Source organism: Tursiops truncatus, chromosome 18, assembly GCF_011762595.2.
Source record: "Tursiops truncatus isolate mTurTru1 chromosome 18, mTurTru1.mat.Y, whole genome shotgun sequence".
NCBI classification, from domain to species: Eukaryota; Metazoa; Chordata; class Mammalia; order Artiodactyla; family Delphinidae; genus Tursiops; species Tursiops truncatus.
Window position 1 is genome coordinate 64,198,025 of NC_047051.1, and position 20,739 is coordinate 64,218,763.

A 20,739-nucleotide genomic window follows, 5' to 3' on the forward strand; every position below is an offset into this window, starting at 1 on the left:
AAATAGGTTCTAAAAAGGCATTGCTATATTTGCCACTGACAACAAAATGTTTAATCTCTATTAACTGTACAATAGAAACTAAAATTTTTTTACCAGCAGACTCAATTTAAAAACTTTAAGCTGCATTAATTCTCCCACCGCAAACTTTTTACCCTTTTGGTTAGAATCTTTAAAGTTATTTACTGATATATATTGCTGAACTCTCTTAATGAAGAACAAATAGACCAACAGAGATCGAACTAATCATGGAGGAAACAGGATTTTTTTTACTTCATGCCAAATTCACTTCTGAACTTTCCCTCATGGATTTCATTGTTTTGCTCTCTTTCTATTTTTTCCCTCAATTTGAAGGACCGATTTCAGATGATTGCTATGACTGAGTTTTAGGTTCTTCTCCGGGTGGGTAAAGTTGGTCGTATAAGTGAGTATGTTCCAGGGAAGTGACTCAGGATCCCACAGGATCTACACATGAGTGAATCAGAAGAACGCTGCCTAGAAGGAAAATCTTTAGACAAAAGGTGACACGTGAAAAGCATGAGAAACAAATAATGAACAACCTGAACCAAATTATTAGAGGTAAAATGTTTATGCCTGGGTCAAGGTAATGGCTACCTTCTGAAGGAGCTGTCAAATGCAGAACTGGAAATAGGTCAGAGGCTGTGCAGGACCGGGCAGCGGGGAGGACAGTGAGAAGGAAGCACTGCCCCCAGCCACCCCAGTTTCTAGATACCTGTCTTCTAGGTAAACTCTCCTAAAATGCTTCTGTTTTTTTTTGTGTGCTTTCTGAATGCCTTTCCAATTTTGAATAGAATGTTTGGAAAGACTCCGAATATTATAAAATAGTCTCCTGTCAGTGGTTTTGTTTTGTGTGTGTGTGTGTGCTGTGGATTGAATGACTACAGGTGGGGAAGAGAAGTCCGGTCATTTACTGGACAAGGGTCACACTGGAGGTGGTGGGAAAGAATGCACTCAGCCCGAAGTATATAAGCAAACTTTTTCCTGCTTTCTACCCTAATCTCATTAGAACTGCTTTCTCTGGCTATGAGCTGTGGGGCAAAAAAGAATTTCAGATGAAACTGTTCCTCTCTGAGTTAAAAACAAAACCTGAAGGGCAAAGGTACTTAATGGTTTTGTCCTAAACTGCCATTCATCTGTCTCCATAGCTTCTACATTGTTCATCTTAGGGTAGCACTTCTGAAGCAACAAAAACAGTGAGGGCATTTAAGAACCCATAAAACCAGAGAAGCTGAATTTGGAAGTTAGGGAAACTCGAAAATCAAAGGAAAGACTGGATCAGGATCTAGAATCATAAAGGAGAAAATTCTGGTGAGCAGTGAGTAGGCACTTGGTACAGGAATAATAGCTCATAAGAATTTATCCTATTCCTCTTTCTTTGTAACTTACATCCTTTAAATGAATATTATCAAGGTCACAGTTGCTGTGTACTGTTTCAACCAACCAGCTTTCAGGAGTAATCATGTTGAGGGTTAGAAGGGGTGATTCAGGGATATCCAAGAATTTTGCCACTGGTCCAGTAACATCATTAGGTGGTAATGTCAGTTCCGGTTCCAGAACAAAACGGTAGAAGCTGTTGGTAGAACATAAATAAAATACATAGTGTGACCAAAACTGAGATTTCTTCTAAAATATTTTAAAACTGAAAATGGCTTAAAAACATGACCAGAAAGTCTTAAGTTAAAAACACACTAAAGATTTAAAACACACTAAAGTCTTAAAGACTAAAAACACGCTATACTGAAGTTAATGCTTATGTAAATGGTAGGCAATCATTATTTTGTTTACACTGTTATCTATTTTAAGACTGTGTATATTATATACCCTTGTTAATTATTTCTTAATGAACATGATTAGAATCCCTTTAAGATATACTGACTTATGTGGGTTCCAGCAGTTTATGATCTGTATTCACTCACTGATCCTTCTTCAAAGTTTGAGCGTGGTCTATTTTTAGTGATTTCTATTAGCTCTTAGCACCATTAAGAACACGAAGAGAAATGATAACCAGAAAGCAAGTAAAATTTAAGCTAAAATTCTGGTACTAATTCAAAAAGTGCAATTAAAAACAAACAGGAGTGAGTTTAAAGCAGCTGCTTATTAATAGAGCTTTTAGAAGTACCAGCAATCTTAATGTATTTAGCCTCACGCCCTAGTATCTTACATAATAAGAAATAGTTATAATACTAAGAACATTGACTTTCACTATTCTGGGACTACAATCAAGGTGTCCGCTGTGCTGTGGTTATCTCAAGGCTCCATGGGGGAAGGATCCACTCCCAGGCTCCTGCAGTTCCTCAAGGTCCACTGGCATGAGGGCAGTAGCTCCTCACTAGTGGTTGGCTGGAGACCTCCTTCAGTCCTTGCCACAAGGGCATCTCCAGCAAGCGTAGAGAAGCACGCAAGAGCAAGAGACAGAGAATGCCAGCAAGACAAAAGTCACAGCCTCTTACAACCTAATTGCAGAGGAGACATTCCATCACTTTTGCCATATTCTGTTCACTGAAAGCAAATCACCAGGTGCAGCCCGCACTCAAGGAGAACGTACGCTGAGTGTGACCCCAGGGGCGCTCATCACTGGCAGCCGTGAAGCTGCCTATGGCAGGCAGGCCAGCAGAGTCAAAAAAGAAGAGTGGGTAAGAGGAGACCCTGGAGAGAACACAGTCCAAACCAAGTAGCTGGTACTGTCAAATGCAGCAGAAACATCACTAGGTAAGAAGTATCCCATGGATGTTGCAAACAGCAATTTCTTTGTGATTCAGTTAAAGCCCAGCTTCAGTGGAGGTACCGGTGAATGAGAGATGAAGAGGGGGCTTGGCCACACGTCTGCAAAGCTGAGATGATAAAGACTGGAGAAGAGGAGGAAAAGCCAGGGCACCAGAGGAGAGGAAGGTAAGTTTATTTCTTTTTAAAAATTGAATAATTCTTAAGACTGAAAGAAGAGGGCTAGTAGAGAGGTTAGAGATACAGAACCAGGAACTATGTGATAAAGCAAGGATCCAAAACAAATGGATAAGTTATGCATATACTGTATATATATGCTTTTTTATATTCTTTTCCATTCTGGTTTATCACAGGATATTAAATATAGCTCCCTGTGCTACACAGTAGGACCTTGTTGTTTATCCATTCCATATATAATAATTCGTATCTGCTAACCCTGAACTCCCAATCCATCCCTCCCCCAACTCCTCCTCCTTGAAAACCACAAGTCTGTTCTCTGTATCTGTGAGTCTGTCTACGTTTTGTAGATAGGTTCATTTGTATCATACGTTAGATTCCACATATTATGATATCATATGGTACTTGTCTTTCTCTTTCTGACTTACTTCACTTAGTATGATAATCTCTAAGTCCGTCCATGTTGCTGAGCCCACTGTATATTTCTTTTGTTTGTTTGTTTGCTTGCTTGTTTTTGCGGTACGCGGGCCTCTCACTGCTGTGGCCTCTCCTGTTGCAGAGCACAGGCTCCGGACGCGCAGGCTCAGCGGCCATGGCTCACGGGCCCAGCCACTCTGCGGCATGTGGGATCCTCCCGGACCGGGGCACAAACCCCCGTGTCCCCCGCATCGGCAGGCGGATTCTCAACCACTGCGCCACCAGGGAAGCCCCACACTGTATACGTCTAAATAGGTATTCCTAGATCACATTTTTAAAAACACCCATGGATGAACACAAATCCATGTAAATTCTGTAATTAGATTGGGTCAATTTTACTGGTTAGGTTACTTTAGTTTTATATCAATTAAGGTTAATAAGTTATCTCTGATCTTCTGATCTATTTCAGTTAAACATTTTGTGAAGACAAAAACAACAGATGCAGTAATTATGTTCCTTTTTTTCCTTTTAGCATTTGCAAATTTTTCAAAATGAAATTATGTTCACGTAGACCCACCTCTTTAAAGGGGCTTCTGAAAGCTTACCCCTACAGTTCATGAACAATTTTATCTTCATGTTGATAATCTTGCCAAGTACCTATTAGAAAAGATTTCCATATTTGAAATTAATAGCTAACACTTACGGCGCATTGACTATCTACCAGCTACTACATTAATACTTGACATCCGTTATCTCATCTGATTCACACAACATCCTTTTGAGGTAGCTACTTTTACACAGCTGAGGCACAGACAGAGGTAGTAATTTGCCCGAGATCACACAGCAAGTCATGGCAGAAGTAAGATTTGAATCCACACAGTTGATTTCACTGCCCAAAGGTTATGCTGCCTACCTTTTGCCTAGTGTGACTTTCTTTACTGGTATCCAAATTTCCTTACTACTGAAGAACAAGTAAAATAATTATTAGAACCTTGACTTGAAAGACAAAGTGGTGACCTCACAACAACGATGGCGAGGGTGCCCTGATCCTTTTGGAATTTCATCTACACTGTAAAAGATGTAGGAAGGTCTTGGCTACATACAGATAAAATACTCTCTTTTCTTTTTATTTCCCTAGAGCAGCGGTTGCCAACCTTTTTGGCAACAGGGACTGGTTTCGTGGAAGACAATTTTTCCACAGACCGGGGTGGGGGGTAGTTTTGGAATGATCCAAGTGCATTGCATTCACTGTCACTTTATTTCTGTTATTATTACATTGTAATATATAGTGAAATAATTATACAACTCACCGTAATGCAGAATCAGTGGGAGCCCTGAGCGTGTTGTCACTTGCCACTCACTGGTAGGGTTCTGATATGAGTCTGCAAGCAACTGATTATTATGGTCTCTGTGCAGTCAAACCTGTCTGCTAGTGATAATCTGTATTTGCAGCCACTCCCCAGCGCTAGCATCACCGCTTCAGCTCCACCTCAGATCATCAGGCATTAGATTCTCATAAGGCGTGCGCAACCTAGACCCCTCTCACGCGCAGTTCACAGTAGGGTTCGCGCTCCTGAGAACCTAATACCACCGCTGACCTGACAGGAGGCGGCGCTCAGGTGGTATTGTGAGCGATGGGGAGCGGCTGTAAATACAGAGGAAGCTTCGCTAGCTCACCCGCTGCTCACCCTCTGCTGTGCGGCCTGGTTCCTAACAGGCCACGGACCGCTACTGGTCCGTGGCCCGGGGTTGGGGATCCCTGCCCGAGAGCACTGAAGTAGGAGAATTATTAATGTTGATAGTCCCCACCTCCATAGAGGCAACAAGTCAGTGAAGATCTGAAAGATATTAGACAACAAAGGACATAGGTAAAAGGAGAAGAATAAAACAGATACATGGGAGGGAAAGGATACAGGTTTGAGGAGAAATTAGAATGTACAGACCAAGGATTTAAGAGCTATGAGTTTTAATTCCCATTCTATCAGTCCTATTAGCTACAACGGAGGCTGCTGAGCCACTGTTTCTTCCAAGTGTTAAATGCGACACTGACCATTTTTTCCAGTAAATTAATTTGTGCTTTATAGCATGAATTTACAGCATACATTTTCTCTATAGTAAGAAATAATATGCCATGTGAGGTTCTGAGTTGCTCAGAAACAAAGTATGCTACTGTTACCAATGATGTAAACTGGAATGCAATTCCATATTTTATATTTCTGTATAACCCATACTGCTTATTCCTAAATTCTATGTTTACACAAAAGCTTCAGAGGTAAGCAATTTTTTTTTTTGGATAATGAATCCCCATAGGAATAGGGAATCATACTACCTCCATTCCTCATAGGTATGATTACTGATCTCTGTTTTCTAGAGACTAATAGGAATAGTGTGTCTAAAGAAGTTGAAGTTTGAAGGTATACAAATGCAGAAAGAAAGAATGAGGCAAGTAAATCAGCTGTGGAATGAAGTTTGCCCTGATTATACACTGAACAGGTAGAATGGCAACGGGTTTCCAAAATTATTTGTACACATTAATAAATGCATTTATAACAGATACCTATCACCCATTTTTCCTATTTGATTTGAAAAGGCAAACTAATTTCTGAGAGAAACATTTTGAAATTTGATAGAATATACACCAGTGTGACCCAGCTTGATCATCTACATTTTCACCAGGCTTAATATCTAATTACTTTTGCCCGTTTCCAAAAGTAAACTGTCAAAGAACAAATAGTTTCCTCTTCTGAGAATATTTTGTGATGTGTCTTTAAAAGAAACAGTATTGAGTAATTTCAAATAGAAGTATCCCAAAATTTTAAACATCATCAGAAAAAAAAATAGAGCCTTCCAACATAACTAGCTTATTCAAATTTAAGCTACTGAAAGCGGCATCACAATTTGAATTTTTAACATTTTCAGTACAAGATAAGCCACATAATGTCCTTTCAGAGTCTGCTGTCTGTCTCCTAAGACTCATTCTCCTCTACTTGCCTAGGGGAAGGATCCTGTGACCAGGTGCAGCTGGCTGGCTGGCTGGCTACATTCTGGTCAGAGGGATGCAACTGGATGGAATATGTTTGGGCTTCGGCCCTTGTTCTCCCCTTCCCGCTGCACAAATACAGAGATGATGTTGTGATCTTAGACTGCTGGAAACAAGCTGCTTCATGAGGATGGCGGAACAGTACAGAAGATGTCTGAGTCCCTCACGTGTGGAGCTGCCTCGGCAACTCCAGTGGCTTACAGTGGGATGGGGAGATGACAGAAATCAACTTCAGACTTGAAGGTACCGTTACTTTGCTCTTGTTACAGTGGCCAAACCTCTCGAACATAGCCTTCATGTTCTTTCTTCCACTAGCTTCACCTGTTTGGCTAACGTTACTTATTATACTTTAAGCTTATTATACTAATTACGCTTAGACATCAGCTTCTCCAGAAGCCATTCTCCACACCTGGGGTAAGAAAGATGATGATGGGAAGACGCTTGTATTAGCTCAGGCTGCCATAACAAAACGCTGGGTGGCTTGAACAACAGAACTTTATTTCATGTCAGGGTGCTGGCATATTCAGTTTCTGGAGAGGGTTCTTTTCCTGGCTTGTAGACGGCTGCCAGGTGGTGGTGTACTCACATGAACTCTTTTTTATGTTTGTGAGGAGAGAAAGATCTCTCTTCTCCTCTTCTTATAAGGCTATCGATCCTACTGCATTACAGCCCAACCCATAGGATTTCATTTAACCTTAACTACTTCCCCAAGGCCCTATTTCCAAATACAGTCGCATTGGGGATAGGGCTTTAACATATGAATTTTGGGGGCGATGGGGACAGCAATTACATCCACATTAACACCTAACCTGGTACTGCCATAACACCATAGGCATACCTCTATCATTTCATTTTCTACACTGAAATATGACAATCTATTTAGAACGCTGTATGAAAGAATCAAGAGCAGACATTTGATTATACTTGAAAACAGACCTGAAAAGATTATAAATTTCAAAATAAAAGTAGTATATATCATATAATAAATATACATAATATTTAATAAAATATGATATCTTACAATCAATAACTGTGCCATCTTCTGTGCCTCTCTTGTCAATGGATCAACAATAGCAATGACATCAAAGGACATATCATTCTGCTGAGAATTTATCTTTATAATGCTAGAAAAATAGAAAATAAGATGAACAATGATCAGTTAAGTTTATTCAATTGCCTAACTAATCTTAGCGACATACATTCTTATAAATTTCTTTCTTTTTCACTGGATTAAATTAAATTAAATTAAATCCTGGTTATTTCACAGAAGAAAATGCAAATTTAAAAGTTTAATGTTTGCGTTCACTAAATTAGAAAACTGCAAAGAATTAGAGAAAATGAAAGTAAGAAATTATGGACAAATGATTTTTTAAAAACTCTTCAAAGAACAATACTATTATAGTGAAAAAACTTTATAATTTTAAGCCCCCCAAATTCTCATGGATCATACAACGTAAAAAAATAAAACAGGGGCTTCCCTGGTGTCACAGCGGTTGAGAATCTGCCTGCCAATGCAGGGGACATGGCTTTGATTCCTGGTCTGGGAAGATCCCACATGCCGCGCAGCAACTGGGCCCGTGAGCCACAACTACTGAGCCTGCGCATCTGGAGCCTGTGCTCCGCAACAAGAGAGGCTGCGATAGTGAGAGGCCCGCGCACCGCGATGAAGAGTGGCCCCCTCTCGCTGCAATTAGAGAAAGCCCTCACACAGAAACGAAGACCCAAAACAGCCAAAAATAAATAAATAAAATAAATAAATAAATAAATAAAACAAAGATGCTTCTGTGTTAAATATATTTTCTCAGATTTGAGAATGACAGAATTAACTATTCAGTACTTCTATTAAACTTACTAGTTTTAAAAACCCAACATATTATAACAGGAAAGCTCAGGGGAAAAACACCCAAATTTTTCATATTATTTTGACCTAAGTCATCCTCTCCACACCTCCTCCCCTCTGACCTTTCCGTTTTTGAATTTCACTGATCTAAGTTAGAAGACGGACTAATCTTTTTAAGGAAAATGCTGGGAAGATCATTAAAAGTACAGAAAAGGCCAGTAGGAGATAATCCATTCTATATTTCATTTAATGAAAAGTTTAAAGGATGTATTTAATTAAAAGTACAGAACAGTCCAATTGATTACTGTTTTAACACTACAATAACATAGGAAATCAGTTTTTCTGGAGATGTATAAATTAAATATCTTACATATTACAAAGGTAAAAAGATTTTACCAAATCAAACTGTACCCCTGTGAGACTACAGGGATCTTGGTCTTCTTTGGTACAAGAAGACTATAAATATCTAGACTTCTGCAGTGAAATAACTTCTCAGCAATCAAATAAAAGCTAATTAAAATTCCCTTCAAATATGGGTCTTCTGACCTAGAGAGATGAAAGACACTTTATTTTATATGCAGTTGATAAAGAGTTAATAATGTTTAAACAGGAGTGTCAGAATCAGACAACAAATCCTGGTAGATAATTGCTGCTAGAAACTAGGGCTACAAATCGGATGTTTTAAATTAAAGAGACTATCTACAATGGTTAATTCCTTTAGTTTCCTTGGTGAAAATTTTACAAATTACTGTCATACTTGTAGCACTAGTCAAAAGTGGTTGTTTTCTATATGCTTCATGAGACATTACTATGGCTAAAGTAGGCATCTGTTGACAGCTACTTTAAGTTTTTTCCCCCAGACTACTACCAATTCTGTGAGGTTCTGTGAATCAGAATCCCATAGTTCCTATCACCTGTGTAGTATGTGTGTTGGTTAGGCTGAAGGACATTTTCCAGAATTCCCTTTCCTTCACGTTTCTGGTGGGTGGGCCAGAAGAGAGATTCTCAGGATATCTGGAGGGCAGGAGGGGGCGGCAGCCATCCTCTAGCTCACACACTTTGTTACTGATCTGCTGACTCAACGTCGTTGGCATGAGGCCCCCACTGGTTCGACCTTCTCCAAGATCCTCCTCCTATTCTCTGACTCCTAGGGCACGTATGTGTGTTTAGCACTGTGACAGGGCTCCCATCTTCTGCAGGACACCTGCTATGCACGAAGGTCAGAGGCAACAAGAACTGACACAGGTTTCAGTCCACACCTGTGGGATTCCAGCTTGCTCTTGACAACTCTCCCTTGCTCTCTCCCCTCTTGACAGTTACCTCTCTTCCTAATTGCCTGCCATGTGAACTTAAAGTTCCAGTATCAAAAGTCAACAGCCTTACAGAGACTACTTAACCAGCTCCCACAATTGTGTAACGTCAAATCCTATAACAATTCATTCATTCACGCATACATACGTACATAAATTCTTATCTATACACTTCCCAATATACATATGCATACATATATACCACACACGCATGTGTGTGTGCAACAGTGATTCTACTGCTCTGACTGACCCAGACTACACAGCCCAGCATTGCTAATGTGCTTCTCTCTTTTTCTAGGCTTCCAACACAAACGAAATCCAACAAAGTCATTGTTTCTTCAATAAATTAAGACCTTCAATCAGATTATCATTAAGTCTTGCTGACATGGATCCTACATTTAAGGTAAGTATTCACATTTCTCCCCTGATTAATACGAGTTGATTTTATGGCTTAACTTTCAGGTTCAATCTTAGTTCTCTTATTTCCAAGTTGGGAGAAGCACCTCGTTATTTGTGTAACAAATACACATAGCTACAACGCATTAAATAAAGATCTACTATACTTGAGACAGTAGGCCTGAATCTCATAAAACCCCTGAAGGGTAGGGATCATCATCTATATTTTATAGACTAAGAAACTGAGGCTAAGAGAGGTCACATAGCTAGGTAAGTGGTAGACTGGGATCAAAAAGCTGTTCTTTTTTTTTTTTTTTTTGACAAGAAAGCTCACGCTATGCCATACAACCAACGTTGATGTGGATGAATAGATCGTGCCAACGTGTGTAAACACACAGAAGGAAAAGTTAGATACCTAAATTATACACATGAACTCAGAAAAGTGGAAGATTACTGACTTTGCCTTAAAAAATGTCAGGCATTAGATGAGTATTATTGTATAAACATAGATGCATACCAATACACATATACTACATATCCACTTATAAATATTTGTAACAATGCCCCAGAAATAAATAGAAAAGAACTGGAGAATTGTAAACCACTGTCACAAAGTCACATCATATCCTTCCACATAAAAGAAGGCTTAAAAGCAGCAGGACACATTGATTGATGTGAGAGCTAAAGAAAGAAAGCAGAGACTACAACAACAATAACCTATGAAAGATCAAATGTTTCAGACATTTAATGTGGGAATAAACATTTCCAAACATATCAAAATTCCTAAATATAACATAACCGTGTAACAGTATAGTGATTAATGTTTGCAATGATAGTTGTGAATAATTTGTGTTAAATTATTTCAGCATATGGTATTTAAGAAATCAAAGACGTTTGCAAAAAGAATTCCACTAAATGTGTTTAAAATACTTTAAAAGTATTGAATCTCAGTTATCTGAAAAAAATAAAAATTTCATTCCCAATAGTGCTAGATAATTTCTCTTTAGAAAGTAATTTTTCCTAAGAATGATACTACTATACATGTGTGAAGACACCTCAAAAGATAGACCTTCTACAGCCAAAGAACGTGTTATCTTGTAATACAGTAAACAGAAGCAATGCAAGATCGCATCTCCCATAAAATCAGAAAACTTAGAAGGAAGTGTCAGCCATTTTAAGTTTACGATAAAGTAATTTGTCTCATTTTAGCTTTATAAGAGCAGTGATTAGAAAAAGAAAATAAAACATGTCTATAGTTTAGTTACATAATGTCTAACTGATTATTTTTTCCCATTCTAAGTGGTCCTTAATTTTTAAATTAAAAAAAAAAAAAGTTCCTGCTGGGGACTCAGATTATTTTACGTATGTAGATAGAACTTGATGAATTTTATTTCAAATATCTTAGAGGGGAAGTATTATACAGTAAAATTATAAACTAGTTTATTATTCTAAAACACTATTTCTCTGATGGCTCTTTTTGGAAACCTAATTTTTATGAAATAATAAATTTTTAACAAAAAAAGTGTTCCATGAATAAGTTACCCAACTGTTGAGTTTACCAAAAATGAACTTTTCTTTTGTTTTCTTTTAGCCACACCACACCTCATAATCGTCAATATGTTGAGGCACACTGAAAATCTCACTCCTCCACCCCAAAAGGTTCAGTATTCTCTAAATTTACTTGACTACAGTTTTTCCCTCAGAAGATATCTGTCAACATTTCAGAGTAATGTTCCATAAAACACAGTTTGGGATATTCTGTTGTACATGTCTACACTTTATTAAACAGAATTCTTCAGTAACTGAGCCTTTTATACATTGAGAATATAAAGATATTATTATTTATAAAGATTATACTGCAAAAATTCCAAATGATCTTGAATGTGGAAGAAAGATGAGAATAAGACAAATCATACTAGATTTAACTTACTTGAAACTTCATATCCTATATATATATCTGTGTGTGTGTATATATATATATATATATATGTCATTTATTTACTAGAATATAATTAACTAAAATTTCTTTTCCCTATCTTGTCGAATACATTTATTCTCTAACAACTTTTAATTCTACTTTAACTTTTGCTATATTGTGATACATATGGTAACCATAATTCAGTATAAGATGCAGTGTCAGGAGAAAAACAGCACTAATACATCTTACCTGTGATTCTCCTCAAGAAATGTGACATCATGCCGAGATGCATGTTTAGGTAAAGAGGAAAGAAGGGCATCGATTTTCATAACAAGGTCACTCAGGCTGGAGAAACAAGATAAATGAGTTTTGGGGGGGAAAGAAAGGTCCATATTTTATGTCACAATTAATGTCTCAAGAAAGGGGAATTTAATGTAAAATATCTCCAATAGACAAACTGTATATAAATGACCTTTCTTCCAAACTTGTATAATTTGTCAAAGTAAAATGACTGCTGCTTTTAAAGTCATCCTATTTTTTCTTATCATTGATATGATATTTAAACACATAAGTGTTCCTAATAGTGTCTATAAGAATATGGAGAATCATTTAATTCAAGTCAATATTTGCTGAGTGCTGGTTATATATCCAAGCACTGGGACCCATGTAGGAAAGAAAGAAGAGCAGGAAGAACAAAAATTCAATGATAGAATAACTACTTTCAAAGAACTTTTAATATAGTTGAGAAGCCCAGATTTCTTTGGTTTCAAATTCATTTGAAAACTAAAATTGTACAAAATAAATACCTGGATCAAATATAACCAAATTAAAAAATCCATAATAGAGAAAATGTATATGTTCAATGATACGCTGGAACAGAAAATGTTAGCTGAACTTTAAGAAATGTTCCCCTCCACCAAAAAAAAAAAAAAAGAAAGAAAGAAAGAAACAAAGAGAGAAAAGATAGGCATCTCCATTTTATAAACAAAGAAATTTAGAGTCAGAGTGGTTGAGAACCTTGTCAGTACTGTCAGCATCTCTCTACTATAACATGTTTTGCTGGACAACAGGTCCTGTACACTGTATATTATTTTTATTCGTAATACCTACCATATCTTTACAGAGCATTACATTTAATGGCCACTTAATAAACATAAAATAAATGGGTTAATCCAAACCATAATCTACTCGTAAACTTTCTTAAGGTATTTATTTATTGGCCACACACTCTCTAATACATAAAATTGTAGGTACGTTGGAGGAAGAGCAAACATAAATTAAAACAATCATATGAAAAGATACTCAACTTTACTAGAAGTCAAGGAAGTGCAAATTAAAACAAGATGCAATTTCACATCCATCAGATAGGAAAAATTAACAGGTTGCGTAACACCAAGTATTGGTGACGACTTGGGGAAACGAACATTTATACATTTCTGGTGGCAGTGTTAATTGTTGCAACTCCTTTGAAGGATAGAATTTAGCAACATCTGGTAAAGCCGAAGGTACATCTATCCTACAGCCCAATAACAACACTCGTCTACTCTAGAGAAACTCACACATTGTACAAGGACACATGTAAACCAGGTTCATGATAGCATTCACATGATAGTAAAAAACTAAAGCCAAGTTAACTGTACTTCAGTAACGGAGTATATAAATGAACTGCAGTATATTCACAAAATGAAATACTAAAAAGAAACTGAAATGAATAAGCTCGCTCTATATACATGAACATGGATAAAGCTCTTATGGAGGCAGACTGCAAAAGGAGCCTATGTGTAATACCATATCTCTAAAAAAGTCAAGACTTTAACACAAACACTAATAATAGATATTTACATATGAAGCAAAAGTATAAGCACATATATGGGAATCATGCACACAACATTTGAGAAAATGGTTACCTCTTAGGAAGGGAGGAGAATGGGACAATCAAGACAAATAAAACGAAATATTAACATCTACAGTTTGGTAGTGGTAAGCAAATGGTTATCATCCGCTGTTTTTTTATATTCTCTACATGTCTTTTATTATATCTTCTGTGTGTATTTGAAACATTTTCTAATCTTAAAAAGAAAAAATCGGATACAAAATACCAAACTCTAAAATGAATTGCTCTTACAATTTTAAATACTTACTTCTTTGAGTTGACTTCTGTATTTTCAACAATGTCTTCAATTTTCTCTACTAAATTAGTCAATGTTATCTTTTCCAACAAGTAAAAATCTTCTGCACAGAAATCTTCATCTAAAGGTCCTAAGAACTTAAAAGCAGTTATATTATTGTATATCTTCTATAAGATACCAATTTGGGACAAGTATTTTCTTATCAAATAGATATTTCTTGAAGCAAATATTGATTAGAGATTAAACAGATGGTGGCTATTAATCCCACCATTTACTAAGTCCCCTGGGAAACAAGAGAAAACTATTTCCTCACTTTGATATTATAAATAACATTTGCATCAATACCAAAATCAATGTGGCAAAAAAATCAGCAAATTATTTCCATTTGAAAGTTTTACTTTGAGACATAATGCTTCCAAAAACCTAAAGCTTTTCATTCTAAAGTAAGTTATCAAAGCAACTGTCTATATTCCATAAGTCTTTTAATTTCAGTATTTTCCTATTTAATCTGTAAATTGTAGTCTACACTATGCAGATATGAATTAATATATAAACAAGGCATAAAAGAGCAAAAACCAAGAAACAAATCCCATAATTACTTAATAATACCAACCAATCTTCATCTAACTGATGCTGTATAAACTGTCTGGAGCACAGCAAGGTCTTGTAGGTTAGCTTTAAACCAGTAACCACAGAGCGAGGAAGCTGTAAAATTCCCAGATACCTGAACTTCTCAGGATGGCTATCCCACCACAACCACCCCAACTCTGCTACCGTTATCATTTTCTGGAAAAGCTAATACGTGCATCATCATAAAATTATTAACATAAGCCTGATGTAGAAGGTGAGCCCTGACATAGTCTTATGCACTAAACAATTAGACTTAACGACAAACAACTAGAAAACATGTCAACCAGAATGAAATGGTTGCAGTGGATTTTCTTAAATTAATTAATTAATTTATTTTTGGCTGTGTTGGGTCTTCGTAGCTGCACGCAGGCTTTCTCTAGCTGCAGCGAGCGGGGGCTGGCTATTCTTCATTGCGGTCTTTAGGCGCGCGGGCTTCAGTAGCTATAGCATGCGGGCTCAGTAGTTGTGGCTTGCAGCCTCTAGAGTGCAGGCTCAGTAGCTGTGGCGCACGGGCTTAGTTGCTCTGCAGCATGTGGGATCTCCCCGGACCAGGGCTTGAACCCATGTCCCTGCATTGGCAGGCGGATTCTTAACCACTGGGCCACCAGGGAAGCCCTGCAGTGCATTTTCTTACTTCCCCTTCATACGCTTCTGCAATTAATATTTTCTAAAAATTAATGAAGTATAGTTCTTGAATCTTTTCTCATTTGCTCACATCAAAGGTGATATTAGTTGGAATGTTGGCATCCAGCTAAATAAATACCATGTTCACTTTAAACATAAAACCTGGGCTCTTAAAAGTACAAAAAATGGGCACTGTAATACTAAAAGTACACATATAAACATTTCATTTCCTTAAGATCTGCTATCATTTTTAAGGTAACTTTCAAAGCACTTTTTTTTTTTTTTTGCGGTACGCGGGCCTCTCACTGTTGTGGCCTCTCCCGTTGCGGAGCACAGGCTCCGGACGCACAGGCTCAGCGGCCATGGCTCACGGGCACAGCCACCCCGCGGCATGTGGGATCTTCCCGGACCAGGGCACGAACCCGTGTCCCCTGCATCGATAGGCAGACTCTCAACCACTGCGCCACCAGGGAAGCCCCAAAGCACTTTTAATGCTGTATTTTTTTGACTGTGAATAGGAGAGACCTGGAAAAGAGCTGAATTTTATCTATACCACTTCTAGTGACTTGAGTAGTTTTGTTAATAACTTAGAATAAGAAACTAAAATCTCAAATAATTTTCCTAAGGGATGAACAAGATTGGGTATCTTTACTGATTAAATTCACCAGAAAACCGGCTCTATTGCACCTATGTAAGTTCAGTGTCAAACAGCTAGCAGAAACTTGGTTCTTCTGTGTCTTAGTTCTTCTACTTAAAGATGAATATGATGTTTGTGGAATAAAGCAACTTAAATAGTATAAAATCACATAATGGCCAAACTGGGAAATGGAACATTAAATTTGAAAATCACGTAATAGTACAATAAAACCTATCTGGAGCTTAAATCTTTACAACGTTTTGGAAATGTGATTTTTCAGTTATACAGAATAACTGCTATAACAGAAATGCATTACCTCATTTGACAGATCATTACAATTTTAGAAAACTCTGTTAGAATGTTCTTCCACATACTGAGCTAAAAATCTCTCCCCCCTCGTGGAAGTTGGATCAACTGGGCTTGATTCTATACTGACTCTCAATGAATACAATGCAAATCAAATCTATAAATGTACCCATATTTCCCATGATAGCCTTCAAATATTTAAAGAGAAAACAGAAGTTAATATTTACTGAAAATTTACTCTGTGTCTGGGGCTGTTCTATGTGTTTTATGTGTAAAAGTATATTTAATCTCTCTGGCAACTTTAAAACAGACTATTACCTTTTCCATTGTGCAAATGAGGAAACCAAGTCTTGCAAAGGTTATACAATTAATGGTGCAACCAGAATTTGAAGCCAGATTCGCCTAGCTAAAACAAAAAGGCCTTGTTTGTTTCCCTTCTCTCTGCCACACCATGTCTTTCATCAATTTGTAAATATGTAACATGATAAAAATAAATATAATTATAGCAATAGCATTATTTAGGGTTTTGTTTAATCTTAAAATATATAGATTTTTAATTCTTTAGCATGGCGGTAAGAAAGTATGAGATCATCATTACACCCCAGTTTGATCATTTATGAACAATTTTAACTTTGAATATGTTTCAATTCTAACGTAAATATTTGGACAGGTTCAAAATGAAGATTGATTCTAAAATGTCAGAATTATTTTAATCATTAAACTATCTGGTTCAGAATTATAACTATCTGTTACAATTGTTATGATTATTGTGTTTCATAGCATTGCTCTGAGACACAGTATAATATTACATTATAGTTCATAAACCATAGTACTTATTTTCAAATATATCATACTTTTGTATTCAAACCACAGTCCTACAAATAAAAGGATAATCAAAATTACAATTTTCCATTAGTCGACACAAAAAGTCAATGTCATCTGACTTAATATCTATCTCTAGCCCCAACCTCTCCCCGAATTTAACTCATACGTTCAGCTGTCATCTCAACCAGTCTACTCAGAGGTCCAGAACTGAACACTGAACTCTTAATACGTCCAGAACTGAATTCTCTATCTGCCCTTTCCACTCCTTCTGAACAAGCCCACTCCTCCTGCAGTCTTCCTTTCCTTAAAACAGCGGCAGCTCAATTCTACCAGTCACGTAGTTCTCTTACATCCCACTGTAAATCTGTCAGCAATTCCTGGTCATCCTCCAAAATACATCTCACCTCTACTTCTCCCTACTTCCACTAGAGCCATTCTGGTCCAGGCCACCATCACATCTCACTAGGACTACTGTAATAGCTCCTAACTGGTTTCCTAACACCTACAGTCTATCCTTGATGTAACAGCCACTAGCGATCCAAATGAAACGTCAGTTCATGTCAATCCCCCGCCCAGGACCATTGGCTTCTCAACTCATTCAGAGTAAAACCCTACCTGATCTGGCCTCCAGGTACCTCTCTCCTGTTCTTTTCATATCTGCTGTTCCTAGAACACACAGATGTGAGCTCATCTCAGGACCTTTGTACTCACTGTTCCCTCTACCTAGAACGTTCCCCTTCCAGATATGCAACATGGCTCGCTCCCTCACCTCCTCTGGTTCTCTGTCCAAATAACACTTTATCAGTAAGGACACTATTTTTTTTTGGTCCCTGCCCACCAAAGTGTAAACACCACAGAAACATGTTTGTTCACTACTACACTCTCAGATTCTAGAAGAATGTTTGGTTCATGGCGGATGCAAAATTACATCTAAATGCTTTTGTCAATTTCAAGGGCAGTGAGAAGAAAACAGTTCTAAGAGAAATAAGTTGAACATAACTATATTTGTTATCACTAATATTGATAACAATATCTGAATTATATTAAACAATGACAAAAGAAAACATAGGGTAGCTTTTCCGTAATGTATCAACATAACCAAAAGGCAACGTAACAGATACAGCAGGCTGTAATTTTTTTCTTTTTATCTCTTAAAATGCCTGACAGAGCCGAAGGTAGCCATATACTTTAAAACTGTTCTAAAAAGTTAGATTTCTTCCCAAAGCAACTGTTGAAAAAAAAAAGCAATGCCATTTTTGGGCTTTTACATAGCTCATTATCAAAATTCACTAATATTTTATATTACTGTAATAATAAATGGCAACTGTTGTCACCAATTGTAAAACAGCACTGTACACAGATGAACCCGCGTCTAACTATTTTTAGGAGCTAACACAATTAGCTCAAGAACAGTTACACTGAAGCGGAAATATGTGATTTGTGGATGCTTGTGGATATGAGTCCCTCACTATTCTCCAATTTCTATTATTTATAGATTCAGATAAGAAGGAATAAATAAGCATAACTTTAAGGGAATGATGACACAGGAATGAAGCACGCAGGTGAATAGAGCTCATAAAGATGTAGAAAACAGAGAAGACACTACAGCTTTGAAGAGGATTTAGGGATACGTAATTTGACACTTCAAGCAGAGATAATGTCAAACACACTGCATTAGCTGATTTCTAAATATACCTAAGCACCAGATTCAATTTTTAAAAACTTAAACCATTCCTGAGAAAGAAAACCAGACTATCATACTAAAAAATATTAATAAGTAGCTATCGTCCACTAATTTTGTATATACCTATTAAAACTCCCTAATTAATCATATATACATTTATGATATACTAAGAGAAAAAAGTATGATATAAAATTATATATATATAATAGCATTACAATTATGTATTTAAAAAGACAGACATGGCTATGTAGAGTAGAAAAAAGGGTTAGATGGTAAAACAATAACTATTAATAATAAATTTTATTAGGATGGTGGGAGTAAGAGTGATTTTTACTATAGATTTTAAAAGATGATATTAATAAATACTACTTTATAGTTCAAAATTTGCAGTATTGTTAGTTAACATAATCAATTGTAGAAAAAAGCTACAAGAAGAAAAAGATGTCAGAATGTACTTTTTGCACCTACTTACAACAGTGCTCGATCACAATGTTGTAATGTATACAAAATTGTTCTAATATTTATATTATAAAAGCTATCCCCCAAAACATCCTTAGCCGCATTCGATGCTATCACCAATGGGAGGGAGGGGTGAAGAAACAGGTACTGTGCCATGAACTGGACATCTCAGTGGCCATTTTATTTACGCTGAGACCTGTCTGGCGTGTCTAGCCCATGAGCACCGTCCTCTGTGTGTGTTGCATCAGGTGTGTTGTGACAGAAAACGCTTGACACCCCCGTATCACAGTGTCACTGAGAAAAGTGAGCAATTGCTTTTTTTACTTACTTTCCCATTGCTGACAACACCTATTTCTCCAGGACGCAATTTAAGTACATCTTGACAGAATAACTGGTGAGTTCGAAAAATATTCACTCCAATGGTATTATATTTTTTCTCGAAGGCATTTTTATCCATTCCCTAAGGTATAAGTTAAGAATGATAAAACCAGTAAGAGAACGGTAAATACATTAAATAATTTTTTAAACATAGCCTACTTTAATATATTAGTATAAAATTTTAAATTATATTAACTTGTGATTTTAAAAAGTACTATTTTGTTCTGAAACCACATTTAAAAAAAGAATCCTTCTTTGGCAAGGCAATTACAATATCTGTAAATCCTGTTACAAGTAGATACAGTTTGCTACTCATTCTTTGAGAATTTTGGGTGGATTACTGATTAGTAAAATGCTAGGAAACATCAATTTAAATAAAATTTAACATTAAACAATGAAATACAATGTTTATTAAATTCTGAATTCAGTACCTCCATTTTGGTCTGTTCAATTAAAAAAATACTGTTCAAAATAGAAATACTCTGCTCATTCCATTATACCAATCCCATGAAACCAATTTAGTAATAGTGCATTTAAACTCTGAAATACAAAAGTAATCTTTGCCATCTCAGTGTGTATCAAACTTTAATATGCATACAAATCACCTGGGTGTAGATCCAGGGAGGGCCTTACATTCTGACTTTCTATCACGTTCCTGGTACTCCTGCAAGGTCAGAAATGTTCCCCCGCGCTGTCCAACACACAGCCACAGATGGGTACTGAGCGCTTGAATTGTGGCTAGTATGACTGAGAAACTGAATTTAAATTTAATTTAAGTTTAAAATAGCCACATGAAGTTAGTGGCTATAGTATCAGACAGTGTAGCTCTAGATCTTTACTTCCAAAACCTCTGTCTCAGTCAACCCCTCTCTGACCACAATCTGCTGACCTTCTAGCTCATTCATCCCAGTGTCACCAGACCAACCATTACTCAACCCTTTAGTCCACTGACCCTACCACTTATTTACTGTCCATCACACTTTCCATATTATCATTTTGCTCCTAACCAAGTTATACCCCAGAGCCCTTTACTATAACAGAAACATTCCATGCTCACCTCCCCTGGATGCTTCCCCTCAGTTATTCACCTGGCAAAACCTCAACTCTGGTTAAACACATCTCTGCTTACTCTGCAACTGGATCCACACAGCTTTAGGGCAGCTGGAGAAAAATATGCAGCCAACACTGATCTCACTTTCAATTTATGGTCATCAACCTCAAGTGGGCCCT

At 37.0% G+C, this 20,739-nt stretch overlaps 1 protein-coding gene across 6 annotated transcripts in view; it reads right to left on the bottom strand.

Annotated features, from left to right (window-relative positions):
* UGGT2 (UDP-glucose glycoprotein glucosyltransferase 2) overlaps positions 1-20,739 on the bottom strand; it is a 178,962-nt gene that overhangs the window by 57,527 nt on the left and 100,696 nt on the right. For 5 of the 6 annotated variants that reach the window (XR_012327737.1, XM_073795359.1, XM_073795360.1 and 2 more), the window contains exons 22-28: positions 19,460-19,591; positions 13,979-14,103; positions 12,087-12,182; positions 8,610-8,759; positions 7,395-7,497; positions 3,911-3,990; positions 1,405-1,588 (exon numbers count right to left, since the gene is read on the bottom strand). Coding sequence is in view for 5 of the 6 variants with exons in the window: in XM_073795359.1 (XP_073651460.1) it covers positions 1,405-1,588; positions 3,911-3,990; positions 7,395-7,497; positions 8,610-8,759; positions 12,087-12,182; positions 13,979-14,103; positions 19,460-19,591 (870 nt within the window). In the remaining variant the exon portion in view is untranslated. The remainder of the gene's footprint in view (positions 1-1,404; positions 1,589-3,910; positions 3,991-7,394; positions 7,498-8,609; positions 8,760-12,086; positions 12,183-13,978; positions 14,104-19,459; positions 19,592-20,739) is intronic. The other variant, XM_033843648.2, reaches the window with a different exon arrangement.